Source organism: Rousettus aegyptiacus, unplaced genomic scaffold (genome assembly GCF_014176215.1).
Source record: "Rousettus aegyptiacus isolate mRouAeg1 unplaced genomic scaffold, mRouAeg1.p scaffold_m13_p_7, whole genome shotgun sequence".
In the NCBI taxonomy this organism is placed as follows: domain Eukaryota; kingdom Metazoa; phylum Chordata; class Mammalia; order Chiroptera; family Pteropodidae; genus Rousettus; species Rousettus aegyptiacus.
Window position 1 is genome coordinate 82,017,592 of NW_023416310.1, and position 16,808 is coordinate 82,034,399.

The following is a 16,808-nucleotide window of genomic DNA, read 5'->3' on the forward strand; positions in this document are numbered from 1 at the left end:
GAACTGTCCTCTATAAGAGTGTATTTCAAGGAAGACTTAACTAGTATTACATGGTTTAGCAAAGCACTGTAGAAAAGCTACATAGAATAATTTGTCTTTGATAAATTGTGCAATCAATTTATACAATAGAATACTATCCACATACACTAACAAAGAAATGATAGAAATGCAGTCATTGCTTAGCAGAAAGCAGACTAATAAGAAATATACACATCTAGTGAGCAAAATACAGACCAAATGTTAGCCATGAGGAGTCTGGAAGATAGAATGTTCTTAATAAACACATGAGGTTAACGCCAAAAAATAACAAGATAAACAGCAACACAGAAGTTAGAGCCATAGTTTATTTTTTATACATGATATCTACATAAGATACCAGAGGATGAAGCATCCTTGGTTCAGCCTTTATTGGCCTAGCTCATCAAATTTAGGCAGGACCAAATCAAACAATAAAGCACATTTAAAAAGAAAACCAGTTTTTTTAGGAAAACAGTGTATTTTCCTGCATCATTGGATAGCAGCTTTTTGAGAAAAACATTGCTCCAAGCTTGAGTATGAATCCCAACTGTCTTATTTGGCAATTATGCTGACAGGTTAATCATTGTATTCTAAATGTGTTTAGACCATGACCTATGGATTCTAGTCACTAATTTTAAATATCTCCGAAACTCTATCAAACAAAAGGAGACTTCAAAAATACCCTCTGATAAATATTTATTTCTAAAACATCTGGGAAATAATGAAACAGACTAGAATTTTCATAGGGAGTATTAATGAACCTCTTGTAGTTAAAGCCCTTACATAGTATACCTACAAATATATTGCTACTATATGAATGAAATCTAGTAGTATTACTCAATAAAAGCTATTTCCTGTACATTCTTTCATGTATTTTTATATTTAATGCTACATATGGTACAACACTTATTGAAATAGTATCAGCAAAGATAGCAATAATATACAGTTGATTTTCTAGCTCCCAGTAATGCTTTTCCATTTTCTTTCTATATTAGAAGAGCCTAAAGTAGGGAAATGTGGCATGACTTGAGCAGATAGCAACTGATTTACTACTGTTCATTGGATGACAATTTGAAATTATAAGCTTTCTCTACTTAAATGGACTTCATACCCATATATTTTAATTTCCATCTGATTCCTACAAGCTGTTCTGGTCTTAAATGCAGGCTCTATAGGTATTTCTGTAGCACTTAACAACATTCTAACAGCTAAGAACGGTGAGTCTTACACAATATTTTAAGGACACAACTTTAAAAAAAACGTAAAAAATGTACAATCTCATGCTGTATATTTACATATATAATTTATATATTCTATTTTTAATAGTCATAAATTTCAATCTAAAGCCTTTAATGGACTCTTATATAAAATAATACATTCAACAATTCTAGAGCTTGCAAAATATTTTTGCCCGTCTGAAAACAGCTTCATAATGATAGTCAAGTGATAATTGGACACGTGCTGTCTGGAAAGAGTAGGAAAGGGAATCTTTTTAAAATTATTTATTTTTTATGTGTTTTTTTAAAAGTTTTTATTGAGTACATCTCTGTTAAAGTGATTCTTCAAGTCTAGTGATAAAAGCTCAGATGATAGTGAAATAGCCTATTTAAAGCATTTCTGTCCGTTGGATTAAATGTGCTGTACAGTGAGGAACTGCTCCTTTGGCTATGCAATTTCCATGAATTTTAAAATAGCATTTAGCAACAAAATAACACATTAGGCATTTTTTAAAGGAAAAAGGACAGTAATCTTTAGCTTTGGGAACAAAATGTTGAAGTTATACATCAGTTTAAAAAAAAACAAAAATGTATTCACACTGTACTTTGTGCAATGAAGACATCAATTCTTTAAAATTTTTCTTCGTTAAACATTTATAATTCTTTAAACACCTTCACATAAAAATATCTTCGACATACACAGTATCTTCTTTTTTTTTTTTAGATTACTTGGAAATATATATCTACAAATGACCTGGAATCATAGTTAAGTTTTATTTTTCTTCTACTTTTCCTCCTATCTTCAGGCCTACTTCCCCGTTCTCCCTCTCCTTTGTTCTGTCTCCTTCTGTTGTGATTTTGCTCCTCGCTTGCTCGCTCTCTCAGAATCCTCTTTCTCAGCTGTATACCCTGCTCTGCTCTGGACTGCCATTCAGGGGTCTGTTCTTATATGAATTATGAAAATAAGGAAACCTTCAAATTCTTTAAGACAGAGGCAATAAAGCAGATGGGAATTACTGCGATGAGAACAGAAAGCAATTCCCAGTTCAGAGGACTGAACAACAGAATGCGAATAAAAAGATCTATTGATGTGGGGTGGGGGCTTTTAGCTGAGGCTCTCTGTTTAAATATGTAGCCCAGTAGACCAAGTTAAAGATTCCAAATAGCAGCGGGAAGGCTATTCTTGAGAGCCGGTCAATTTTGCTGACACTGTTAAAGGTTTTCTTGGGTTCTGGTGGTTTTGTTTCTGGCTTGACTTCTTTTGGTTCTATGGTTGCACTTTTAGCAATGGTGGCTAAGCCGGGGTCACCCCTGGCCAAATTAGGGGTATAGCTGGTTGCTGTCGGAGCGTAAGTGTTGTTTTTCTTAATAAGAGGATCCTTCACTTTCTTTGGCTGTTGGATGAAAGAGTAAAAGCATTTTGTTTAATAAACTGTTAGAAGCAAGTTTATAAGTTGCTGAGCAAAGTGACTTTTATTTTGGAACTGATATCTGTGTTTTGTTTAAAACCTAAGAAAGGCAATTTTTGACTATTGTTGGAGCAGAATAAAAAATGCAGACACCATGATTAGCAATTCAATTAACAATTTAAGATTAGCACTGTGAGGGATACAATGTGTAGCATGGTGGTTATAGGTAATAATACTTCATCGTACATTTGAATGTCATTAGGAGAATGATTTTAATTGTTTTAATCTGTTAGGATTAAATTTAATCCATTAGAATGGATTTAAATTGTTTTAATTTTTTCAATTACAGTTGATATTTGACATTATTTTATATTAGTTTCAGTTGTGCAGCATAGTGGTTAGACATTTATATAATTTATGGACCGATCCCCCAAATAAGTCTAGTACCCACCTGGCACCATACGTAATTATGATAGTATTATTGACTGTATTCCCTATGCTGTACTTCACATCTCAGCATCTATTTTGAGAATAGATCTTCTCACCACAAAAAAAGTGATAACTTTGAGACAGGATGGTGATGGTAGCTAATGCTATGATAGTATACAAATGTATCAAATCAACCACTTTGTTTACCTTAAACTTCCCTAATGATGTGTGTCAATTATATCTTGATAAACCAAGAAAATAAACAGACACTATTTCCCAGGGTTTCCTATCAAGAAGTGAACTCTATTTCCCCACCTGCTGAATCTAGAAGGGACTTGTGGCTTTGGCAGAGTGCTGCTGTTCCAACTTAGGAGCCTAACCTCAAGAGGCTTTGCAGCCTCAGCCTTTACACTGTGGAAACATGTCATTGCCAAGTGAAGCAATAAAGCAGACTACAGAATGATAGAGATCATGTGCAGTGAGAGGCCCAGCCAGAATCAGGCTCCAGACATGTGAGAGAGGTCATTGTGGATCTTCTCACCCTCGTGGAGAAGTTAACTCCATCCACATGAGGGAGCCTAGGTTAGACTAATGGAATTACCACCAGGCTGTTCCCAGCCCAATGTTTGGTTGTTATTTTAGGTCACTAAGTTTTAGGATGGTTTGTTTTGTGGCAATAAATTGCTGAGCGAAATATTATTTACTCCTTCTCTCCATGTTTCAGGTGAGTGAATGGTAAAGCAGAGTTATTCAGGGTATTCTGATTTCATTTTTGTTCGTTGTTAGCTGCTTATCAGTGTTATTTATGTATAATTGAAGACTGCAGCATTTCTTAGGGTTTCTGTCGTAGAAACATTTCCAAAAAATGGAGGGCCTGATTCTGGTATATGTTGGCTGCAGTAGTCCATCCTATAGTACCTTCTTTGCCTTTACTTATGTAGGAAATCATTGGGGTGTTCAATTGATTAATCTATGAATATAGAGCAAATCTAAAAGAGCTTTTCATAGGCCAAGTATTTTCTTTCATGCATATAAATGGTATATCTTACAATCAATAACACTTTAGATTCTATTAAATATGATAGATAATTCTACCACAAAGGCTCTCTCTTTTAGTACATTCGTGGAGTTGTGAGAAAACCACTGTTAACCTAGGTTTTGTTGTTGTTTTCTGTAGAGACCCTCTCAGAGTCTTTAACATATTGCTGTTCTGTGATACAGCGTGCAGCACTAGTCACATGTATTTGACCATGGAACCATATATTCAGGGACAAACACAAGACAGTAGCATTCTGTGGAACAGAATTTTGGGAAAGATGCTATAGAGTTATTCTTCCTCTGTTATGTCTCTATGTCTTATAGTCTCTGTGACTCTGACTTTGCCCTTCTTCCCATATTCCCATGGTCACTTGCATTTTGACATATTTTTCCTTCAAACCTCAGAAGTAGAACGTCTCCATCTGTGCTTTAAAATCCACTCTCAAATAGGTTCTAGTTGAGGAGAACAGTGATAGTCTTGATTTGATAATTTTCTACAATGAAGAACTTTTCTGTGATTTCTGTGTGTTATGATCCTTAAAGCAAACCTCTGTTTTGGAGAGAGAAAATGTTTCTTGCCCTTCATTTCACTGATAATAGGAGGTAATGCCTTGTGCAAATTCAATTCAATTGAGGCATTATAGTAATAATGTTTATGACCAAAGTTATTAAGCTCAAAAAGTAACCAAAAGCCTATTATTTTCAAGTTATAAAAATTATAATGGTGTCTGTAAGTCGATTTGCTTCTAATGTCGGATGTGTTAAAACTCTTTTTAAATCAACAGAGACCATAGGAAAGCATGTTTGGACAGAAATGTTTACCTCTATGTTGCTCCTTTATCTCCTTCTCTCTACTCTGCACATCTAGCCAACTCAAACTGCCACTTCTTAGCAATAACAAAATTATCATAGCACTTAATTATTATGACATAAATAAAAAGAGTAGTTGTCAGCCTTTGTCTGCAGCTTTCAAACATTTCCCCAAGTCCAAACATTCCATCTAATACTTTAAAAAAGACTTAATAGGGCTGTATCACAGGGGATATTAAAGCATTTACCTTTTCGGGAACCACACTTTTTCCATCCCATGCATAACCTCTCTTGGTGAAATAGTTTACAGTGGCAAACTCGATCAGAGCTGAGAACACAAAGGCGTAGCACACTGCAATAAACCAATCCATAGCAGTTGCATAAGCCACCTTAGGGAGAGAATTTCTGGCACTGATACTCAAAGTTGTCATGGTGAGCACAGTTGTTACTCCTGTAAAGAGAGAAATTAAGTGAATTTATAGATTCATACTACATAATTTTTTCACTCGGGGTCAGCTTACTGCATAAAGGGAAACCAGTACCATGAACATAGTGTGTTTTCTTGTTCATCCTATTTTGATTTAGAATGAGGAGTTTTAACTTAACCCTAGTAGTATTACTGGCAGTCCATAGTTTGGCAATGTGGGAAGGGATTTCTTAGAGGGATAAACTGCTTTGCTATTAAGTTGCCGTGGATAAAATAGTGAACTTTAAGTGGGTATCTTGAACATGGTGTCCTGGGTAGGAAAAGAAATAATATTACCTCACCACCCCCAAATCTGGGTTAGAAAGCATAGATCTCCACTGTCTCTGATCCACATAAGAAAACTTTGGATCCTCAGCTCTTTTTAATATTCTACCTGTGTTCCCCAAAATTCATAAACCAAGAAACAAATAGCTTCTTATTAATTGATAGATAATTGAATTATCTTAGGATAATATTTTGTTATAGTATTTTTTTTTCTGATTCTGAAATAGCTACTCTTTTGAAGAAATTCCTGAAATAAGTTGAATGTGACTTGCTTGAAGTTACGTCTCTCAGAAGCAGAAAAACCAAAATTTGAAAACAAGTTTGTTTTATTTAAGTGTCCATAATCTTTTCCTTTTTGTTAATGTTGCCTCATCTTCTTTATTCTGCAAATCTATCTCTAGTGATTAAAATTGCCTGTAATCAAAGCAGTTTTCAAATCTGTTGTTTTTTAGTTTATTTAGATAATTATTATAAGTTGGTATGTAAATAATTATATCCACTAGTGTTTCTTAAACAAATTAATCTTATCAATATTTTTTATATGCAAAAAAAAACTGACAATAATCCAGTGAAGATGGTTCAGGCTTCATGGTGGAGGAAAACTATTGATATTTTCCAGTGACTAATCTCAACCTCACCATTAGCTCTATGACCCAAGTAAGTGAATTAACTTCTAGGGACCTCTCAGTCTTCATATCTATAAAAAGGATGATTTAGACTTCATTCTTTCAACTGTCTATAATATATATCATTGTTAGAATTCTAAAAGAGGAAAATTTCTGCATAGTCATTCAAAGACTTTTTTAGAACTAAATGTAATATGTAAAAGCATTTTAAAATGTAAATAAAATATTGCTGTAGAAGATATTGTCATCTCCTGTGTCTAAAATTCATATCTATGATTCCTCCCTTTGATTAATTTTTAGACAGTGTGGTTACACAGCTCATAGGTGGCTAATTCTTCTAAGCTGCTTTTTAAACCATCCTGTAGTCCCTAGTTTTCCATGAATTTCAAGGTAGATGATCTTTGTAACTATATTAGAAAGTGACAAGATTAAGAAGAAATATTGAGACTTTTACTAAACTATAGTTTTGATACATGATCAAAATATGTAGGGAATAGATTTACTTTGCACTTTGTTAGTATTACAGAAAGTTCTGGGGCATTATTCATAGAATATAGCCAACAAATGGTTTAAAGAATGACTGGAAAACAGCCCCCAAATTTACATATCGATATGTACTTGGGCAAAGAGCATGGTAATTAAATGTCACTATTTGGAGAACAGAGCCCAGTTCAGATTCTAGCCTTATAAATTGCCAAGTGGCCTTTGTAAAATTACCTCAAAATTCTGAGCTTCTGTGTTGTCTTTTGATAATAATTATCTTGTAAATTAATTTTAGTAAGTCTAACTTAGAGGGCTATTGTGAGAATTAAGTAAAATAAGGTAATAAAGTGTTTAGTACTTAGCCTGGTAATTACTAAGGGCAAAGTTAACGATTATTATTATTGACAGCTTTAGTCGTTTTGGATACATTTCTTCTACATTTTTTTTTAAATTTTGGTTTATGTAATTAGCTGTCAGAAATAGTTGGGAAATAGGTGTTCTTAAATGAAATATATGCATAAATTGAAAGCAGTTAAGAATAGCATTAAAAGAGGTGTGTGAGTGTGTATGTGTGTGTTTGTGGTCTTACAATTTCTGCTATAGGGAAGGGAAAAGGAACAAAAAATATGTTGAGCATCTATTAAGTTAAAAGTACTGAGCCTGAAAATTTACGTTATTTTATTTTTCTGTCTTTTAAACAGCATGATTTTACTTTTATTTCACTCTTATTTTATAGGTAACTGAAGCTTAGAAAAATGAAAACTGAACTTAAAACATGGATCTATCTGGCAGTAAAATTACATGACCACAATGGCTCTAAACGGAGCAAAGAAGGTCAAGAACATAATGTTTTAAGACATAAAACAGGTTTCAGCTTTGTTGCATTCTAGATGTTTTTAGTAAACTGTTATAAAATACAACTATTTTTTATTTTTGTACTTTTTAAAATACCTGTGACCCTCTCAGGCATCTCAGACAGCTCAGAGGAATGTGCCCAGTTCAGAGTGAAAAGAATAGAAATGTGTACTAAATAAATGTTAAAAGGCTAAAGGTCTTTAAAAAAATTGTATTTGAGATTTTATTGAACTTAAAACATTAGAAATATATAACTTCATAGACAGAAATACTTGCCACAACCGAGTTTACAGGTATGTAGTTATGTTCACCAAAAGGGCATGAGTTGCCTGGGATATCAGATTGTTGAAAACGTTAAAAGCAAGATTTTTTATTTATAAAATAGTCCAAAATGCTATAGAGAATTTTTAAAAAGGAAAGATCGGTTTGCTGGATGAAAGCAGGGAAAGTGAACATTAAAAAAAAATTTTTTTCATTGTGCTGCTAGGCTTGTTCTACATAAAACAAATATCTTCTGTTTTCTAATCTTTATTTTTTTAGTGAAGAAAAGGCTCAAACTATATACGTACACAGAAGTAAGCATCTTGACAAAAATTCAATCTTCAGTGCTAAGTAGTGATGTCAGCACTGATTAATATGGACGAATGAAATGACAGTGCAGAAAATAAAAGAGTGTAAAGTGAACTCCTCTTTTGCTCTGGAGCTGCCCTCACTCTGGATCTCGAACTGGCTGTGTTCTTAGGTGATCGTTAGAGCAAAGATTTGATGCTTTCCAACCTGGAAGGAGCTTGCGATATTCAGAAGAAAATAATCTTTTCTGGGCACTTGTAGCAGAGTCTTGCTTTTTTTCTGAGATAAGTGATTTTTCATACCTTGCATATTACTCAAAGATGACACCATAGGGATCTTTGTACCTGAATGATCCTCGGTGTCTTAATTGGCACTTACCAAAGACAGTCCTCGCTGGCACAGACTCTCTGTTGAGCCAGAAGGAGACTTGGGACAGAATAACCGTCATTATACATGGCAGGTATGTTTGAATAACAAAATAACCAATCTTTCTTTTCAGGTGGAAATGAGTAGTCATCACAACATATTCTCCTAAAGGGTGAAACAGACAGTAAGGTTGAGCAATTTGACCTTGAAAAAAAGTTAATCTCTGAGGTTTTCTATCAGCACCAAAGACATGGAGTTTAGACACAGGCTTTCTCTATGTGACATCTGGTTCCTGAAGAGAAAGCATTTACTCAGGAAAGCAAAGACACGTTAAAAACACTGAAATGGCTCTGAGGATGAGATTGAGGAGCCAGAGATTTCAGGGACAGTCTTATATCCTGATCCTGGCACATCACACATTTAAGACTTATCTGAGTATATATTTCCATAGAGTCTTTAATGGTCTCGAAGGCAATATGCTAGTTCCCGATGACATGCACCATTGGATTAGAGAGACCAGATCTCCTGTGTTGGCCTCGGCGGAAAAGATTCAGGCTCTCTGATGACAGAGCTTTGGTGTCCAAGTCAGAATTGCTGACAAGTCATTTAACTTAGCCTAATCTTCAAAATGAAGGGAGTGGGATAGAGTCTACTGTTTCTCAAAATACCTGTTAAATTCACCTGGGAAGGTTTTGAGCCATGCAGTTCTTCAGATTCCACCTAGACACACACACTATCCTTGGAGGTGGGGCCAGCTTTTGAGCTTGTCCCAATTCTTAGACTGGTTTGGGAAGCAGTGGACTAGCTAGGTACTCTCCATGGTCTTAGTATATGCCAAAGTCTTAGTTCACATAGAGGTCCAGAGCAATAGACACACCACCCAAACTGCAGGAGGATTTTTCTCTTTTTTTAAATCGATGTTATATATTTTTTTCAGTTACATCTTAGTTTTTAGCTTTATTCGCTCTGAATATATGCTTAGCTATCTGTGGGTAGGTAGGAGAGAAATAGGTGTATTCCTGCTAAGAAAACATCACTCTGGTGTTCACATTTCTCTATCTTTCTCCTTCCCTTGAACTCCAAACTTCTTCCTACTTAACCTAGGATTTATGTCTCCGACATGGCCATCTAGCTTCAGGACCTGTAACATGGCTGGAACTGCCTATGAATTCTTAACATCCATAACCGAAGGTGTCAGTCTTAAAGATCTCAAACTGGCAGCTCACCCTCTTTGCAGCACTGAGAATTAAACAGTGCTGACTGCCCCTACCATCTCGATAGCACACTCTCGATTCACATTCTCCCTTTATGTCTAATTTTCAGTTTCTTTTGATAACTCAGGTATTGGTTTTTTTTTTTTTCCATCAGGCACTAACCTTTTTATCTTTATGCAAGTAAATGTGGAAGTTCCTGATGTTCTGTCTTCAGCATTCTTTCCCATTTTGTCTTGACTCTAATAAGAAATTTTCCTTCTCACCTCTGCTCCTAATGTCATTTTTATCCATATAGCTGTCAAATCTACATCTCTAAGTGATATTGCTCTCAAAATCACGACTCACTTTTTTCCAGATATTTATGTCATCTAATAGATATTGATTTTTCATTAATACCACCAACTAAGTATGTTAACTGACATTAGTTAACCTTTTCCATAAAAAATAATGTCCAATATATAGCAGTGCTACTTCTCCACTATGTGTCCTTCTCTTAATTAATGGCACTGTCATGTGCAGGCTAAACACCTGGAATCAATCCGTGAATATTAAGTAGGCCTTTGGAAATAGCACAGAATCAGTTGATCATCACAAATTTAATTTCACCTAGGCAGTATCTCTCAGTTTGTCTCTTATCCTGTGGTCACTGAATTTTTACAACAATCTATTAACTGTCTTGTTTGTCTTCAGTTGTGTCTAACTTTGATTTTTTTCTAAATTTTGACGTCAGAGTGAACTTTACAAAGCATATGTAATACCTTAAAATACCTTAATGGATTCCCATTATGTACATCAGGATTTCTCAACCTCAGCACTACTGTTATTTCATATCAGATAATTGTTTGTCGTGGGAGCTGTCCTATGTATTACAGGATATTTAGCCGCATGCCTGGCTCATCTCTATCCACAAGATGCCACCAGCAAGTGCTCTTCCTAGTGTGACAATCAACAGTGCCTCCAGTGCTACATACTAACAAACAAACTCCCTAACCTGTATTCAAGACTCCCCACATAATTACTTGAATGTGCATTTCAGTATCATGTCTCATGTTTTACTATACATTTTCATATCTCAGTATCTTGACCTATAGAATTCTCTACGTGACATGTCCTATTGCTGAATATGTTGTTCATCTATGAGTTCTCAGTCCATAGTGGCATAAGAAGAAAGGTACTGTAGAGGAAAGTTTATTAGCCCCAGAAGCAAATGAATTTGGGTTTAAAACCAAGATGTGCTATTTTCTTACTCTGTGGCCTTCAGCAACTCACTTAAATTTTCTGATTCTCAGTTTCCTCATGTACAAAACTGTGAGAAGTATATTGTGGGGAAAATAAAGAACAAGGGCTTTACTTAAGATCATGCTAACTAAGAGTTTTAAAATGAATTTTAGTTCCTTTCTCTGTTTTCTTCTCTCTTCTCACCAATTAGAATTGGTAGAAGTATTGGTCGAAGAAATGCATTTATTCTCTATAGTAGGAAATTATCCACACAGTTATGTACACTTTCATTGTTAATTGTGATGAATGATATCATCTGCCATCACCTGTTTATACCCTTCCTACCAATCTGAAAGGTAATTGAGAAGAGGACCTACACTTTTGCTGTGTCATGAACTTTCATATTCTAAGTATTTAATATCTGCCTTTGGTGACAAGTGTGACAAGTGGTGCACCGAAACTTAAGGGGACTCACTCAAATAAACATCCATAAGCACCTCTTTTAAAGGGTAAATAAAATGTTAACTACCGTTGACCCTTGAACAAAGCAGTTTTGAACTGAGCGAGTCTATTTATATGTAGATTTTTTCAATAAATACATACAGTATTGTAAATATATTTTCTTTTATGATTTTCTGAATAACATTTTCTTTTTTTAGCTTACTTTATTGTAAGAATATAGTTTTTAATATAATATACAAAGTGTGTTAATCAACTGTTTATGTTACCGTTAAGGCTTCCAGTCCACAGTAGGCTATTAGCAGTTAAGTTTTGTGAGAGTCAGAGTTATACTTGGATTTTCAACTGAGTGGGAGGTCGCTATCCCTAACCCCTACATTGTTCAAGTGTGAACTGCAATTTCATTTTCTGTGAATATCTTAAGTGATGTCTTCAAGGTCATCTGAAAGAACTAAGTGATTCAAATTTGGGAAAAATGCTGAAAACCAATTTTCTCAGGGCTCTTCTAAAATACAGCCTTGTGTGGGCCTACCCATGTTACATTTCACCCTCCCAGGAGTATGCATTATTATTTCTAAACTTTCATTCAGTTGGGGCCTGCAAAATGCCATCAGCTCAAAGGAAAAAAAAATCATCTTTCATATAATGACAGAAAAGATGAGTGTCTACATATATTCCATTATCATCTTTTGTTGTTTATAATGTGACATTTTGGGAAGATTCTTCAAAGAATATGACTTTGGAGATGTGAAGAACCTTTTTTTTTTTGGACGTTATATTTGTTTTATAAACCACTTTCTCACAAATTAGGGGAAGAATAGAATTTCAAATCTTTTCAAATCATCTTCCTAAATTAAGCAAAATCTAACACATTTCAGCTCAAAATGTTTAAATAAGGAAAGAAAAAGGCAGCAAAATCAAAATCATGTAATAATTTAAAAATGAAAGAAAAACATAACAAAAAAATCAGTCTCCTAAATTGGATTTGAAGAATATGTCTAGACATCAAGTGCTTATGCACTAACCATGTCAAATTATTTTTCTCTAATTTAGCAGTCTCAAAGAATTGTAATTCAAATATCCTTGCACATCATGTAACCCTGAGGGAAGCATGTAAATTAGAAGTGACAATATTTCTGATATATTACAATAAAAAATTAAGGAGAACAGAAGAAAAGCAGGGATTTATTTTTATAAAGCAGAATTGAGAATTTGTTTAGAACTGGCTTCTATTCTTTACTATCTAAAATATTAGTTACTTAAAGGGTAAATACCTTGTTTAACAACTCTTTGACTTTAGTTTTCTTATTTGTTCAATTAAAATGATAGTGTTTTACTTAATTATTCTCAGGATGCTGTGAGGATAAAATGAACTGATAGATATGAAAGTACTTTTTAAATATAGCGAGTCACGTACAGATTTACAATATAAAGATAGAAAGATTTGAAATGTGTTCTCTCCAGTGCAAGATATCAATCATTCACATGTTTAGCAAAGTTGTAGGCAGCATTAATACCATGTAAGACTATCATTTTCCTTTCAGGTATTCTAAACTTACTGTTTTCTGTAGATGCTATCTTTTTAAGGGGAATAAGATATCAAAAATATCATTGAGGAAGGTATTGGTATTTTAATATCTACTTCAAAGAATGCTGAAATAGAAATAAGGAAACGGTGGTTATAGTTTTAGGCCATTTAGCCTCTCTGGATCTGTCTTCTCATCTGAGATATGAATGGGTTGACCAGATACTGTAGAAGTCTTGCCCTCCCCACCTCAGTTTTCAAATTTTATGGTTATAATCATTCCTGTGGAGATCAGGTACAAGGTTGTGTGAGTGGGAGCCCTGGGTTTCCTTTGATGAATGTTCATTAGCACTGTTGCTCCCTAGAAAGGGAAGACAGTTGAGTCTCTCATTTATTTTGACCCTTCAGGGTCATCCTTAACTCATCCAGAGGAGACTATGTCTAGGAAAGAAGATCTTACAATTTCTCTTGGTCATCTGTTCTAAGGATAAACAATAGTAATTCGTGAAAAAAAGGACATTGTTACTCAGCAAAACTAACCTACATTTCCTTTGATTAAATCTGTCTATTGACTTAGGTAAATATGAAGAGTCTGCAGTCCTCATTGCAGGTTTAAAAAAAGCATTGCACACTATTACACTCTTACCGTTTTCTGACCATGATATTATTCTTATGCATAAAGACAATTTATTTTTTTTTACTTCTCTGTATAAGTCATATTTCCATGTCCTTTAATCACTGTTATAATTTTTGCATGGGTTCTCCTTAAAGAATTACTTAGCAAGCATAATGTAGTATAGTAGAATGAGACAATGGTCATGCCTGGGTCTATTCTAAACTGCCTTTCCTGATACTTCAGGCAGAAACAACCCCCTCTTCTTTATGTCATCATGCAGCTGTCTTGTACTAGCTCCATTATCAATAGTAATATCTAATATTTGTTACATAACTTTTACTGCTGAGCAGTTTACATGCATTTTTCTTACTTCAGTCTCTTGTTATCTCCAGTTATTACAAAAGATGGAGAAATGTCTTGCCAAAGGTCACAAAGTTAATAAGTAGTAAGACCAGATTCAAACCCTCGTGGTATAACTTCAGAGTCTATACTCTGAAACTCTGCTGCATCATACTGTTGTATTTTCATACTTATCTATCTTGTCTGTCGCTAGTGTGATATGTAGTTAACAGCATATTCTCTGCAGCTAGGCTACCCAGGTTCAAATCTCACCTCTGACACTTGCTGTGTGACCTTGGAAAAATAGTTAAACCTCTCTGGGCCTCAATTATGTCCTATCTGTAAAATAAGGGTAATAATAATACCTACATTCTAGGATTGTTGTAAGGATTAGATGTGAGGATTAGAACAGTTCTAGTACATGATAGCTATTTATATCACTGAACGATGAACTTCTTGAGAACAGGGACTGTGCATCCTTCTCCAGGCCCCATCACAGTGTCAAACACAGTAAATGACAAATGGTTGAATAAGTAAATAAATTAATAGATAACAGAGAATTGTATTGGATTTGAAAGCTGACCAGACCCGTTCTTCTGTGTGCCTCTAAAGGAGAATAACTGCACTTCAAACTGGTAGTCTCCAACTCATTTTCTTCTTTAAAATCTGATGGCAGCCTCCATGGAAGAGCTTGTACCTCTATTAAGTTTTCACTAAATTAAAAAAAAAAATCCAAGTATGGATTGAGCCTCATTATTTTTCCTTCCTACTTCACTGAAGTAAATATTTTGACCTGAAGGAGGTCACTGGTAGTACGTTTGGATATGTGTTCACATGTGTGTTGGCTGCAGGCAGGTGGGGCAACACCCTCTAAGGGGTGATCTGAATTGATTTTCTCCCTGCAGAGAAATTAAAATGGAAGAAGGTGCTCGTTATGTAATCATTCTCAATGTGCGTGCTGTTTGCTGCCATCATTCCTAGTCTTCTGGCAGAAACAGGGAGGTAATAGCACTGAATGTCATTTGTCTTGATGCTTTCAGAGCTCCACAAGGAGATATGAAATATGGGATTGAAGAACTTACAAAAGATCTTTGTTTCTTCCCACAAAAATCTTATCTGAGTGGATTTTTGAGGAGCTAAAGTAGACCCAGTGGAAGTGTACTTCAGTGTCTTATTGTGAAGTTGAAAATGAACATCAAACTGAGCTGCTACATTTGAGAATTTGCTCATTATTTTCCATCCCCTCCACCCCAATTATTCATTATGGTAATGACAAGAAAAAGCTCTAACTGTATACAGATAAACTTACTGCACTAGCACAAAATGATAACTTTTAATGGACCCAATTTATGAGGTCCAGCCAGCTTAGTAGTGGTGAGTTGGCCGCTGTCTCACCCATCGTCCCTGTTTTGACTGTGTGTCTTTTCTAAGTAGCTAGAAAGTAGGTTGGCTGAATCCTTAGGAAGCCAGAAATGAAAGAGGTCTCCAAGTTCATCAGACTAAGCTGCTCATTCTGCAGACATGAGAACTGGGACATAAAGAAGGAGACAATGATATGTCAAGGTCACTAGTGCTAGAACTAGAATGAAGGCACTCTCTCCTCTGATATCCTTTGTAGCTTATATATACTTCTACTATTGCATGCATGCTACTGTGTTGAATTACTGTTTCCCTAACATCCTCCAGCCTCTATTCTAATGATAATAGATGGAGAATTCCTTGAGGAAAAGTTCTAAGTCTATTATTCTAAATGCCCTGAGCCTAGAACAGTGATTATTTGGCTTCTAGCAAGTATAGATTAACAAAATGAAAATCAAACACGGCAGCAAACCTTCCTTGATTGTCCTAAGCTAGAGTCAGTTATTTTTTATTTATTAATTTAAAATATTTATTTAGTGCCTCCTCTGTTTCAGCTATTATAATAATAGAGGTACAAAGAACAGACATGGTCCCTGCCCTCACAAAAATGTTAATCACAGCAAGCATTTACCACCCATTTTGATAATTATAGTTTATGTGTTTGTCTTCCTTAGACGTCATGAGGGCAAGATTTCTGCTTTGTGTACCATTGACTTCCTAGTGCCTGCCACAATATTCAGCTTATGATAATATTCAATTTTTCAAAAGTAAACAGTGCTCATTTTAATATCCTTTTCAATGTAAATTGTGAGAAGGGAATTTTTTTTTTAGTATTTTCCCCATTCTGTGATATTTTCAAGGCTTTGGCAATAACTACTACATACCATTTTGAGCATCTATTATATAACAGTCTGCTCAGTGTTTTGTATCATCTCATCTTTAATGCAAAATTATAGAACCCCTAGTCTTAAAAGAGGCTAGGGGTTAAATGACTTTAACATGGATAAATGACTTTCACCAAGTCACAAGGCTTCTAAGGGATAGGATCAGTACTCAAGTCCACACCTTTTTCACTGTAAAACCTAGGGAAGACCTTTTTACTTTGCCATGAGCATTTCTAATATTTGTAAAGCTAAGGAACAATCTTCTCCATTTTTCAAAACAAGAAGCATAAGCATTTGAGCTTCTAGAGTAGACATAGATACTTTAAAGAAAAGCAAAGACAGATCCTATTAAGCAGGGATTACCAATAATCACAGTAAAATATGATCTATTGCTTAAACATGTTAGAGTGGTGAGGGTCCCAAAATAACATCTGAAATCTAAGAAAAATTTCTGAGAAAAAAAGTATTCCTGTCCTTATTTATTACTAAATTTTCTTTCTTTAGAAATTACAAATGCAAAGTTAAGGAACTAATTTAAAATTTAAAAACACTCATAAAATTAACTGTTAACTCTTGCTAAGCTTTCATTAATTAGACATAGTTAAAAATGTTGGGATTGATG

At 34.7% G+C, this 16,808-nt stretch overlaps 1 protein-coding gene across 1 annotated transcript in view; it reads right to left on the minus strand.

Moving 5' to 3' along the window:
* Positions 1-333: 333 nt before the first annotated feature.
* Positions 334-16,808, minus strand: part of GABRA1 (gamma-aminobutyric acid type A receptor subunit alpha1) — a 50,568-nt gene continuing 34,093 nt past the window's right edge. The window contains exons 8-10 of the mRNA XM_016167073.2: positions 8,585-8,737; positions 5,170-5,372; positions 334-2,629 (exon numbers count right to left, since the gene is read on the minus strand). Of these exons, the coding sequence (XP_016022559.1) occupies positions 2,318-2,629; positions 5,170-5,372; positions 8,585-8,737 (668 nt within the window). The 3' untranslated portion in view covers positions 334-2,317. The remainder of the gene's footprint in view (positions 2,630-5,169; positions 5,373-8,584; positions 8,738-16,808) is intronic.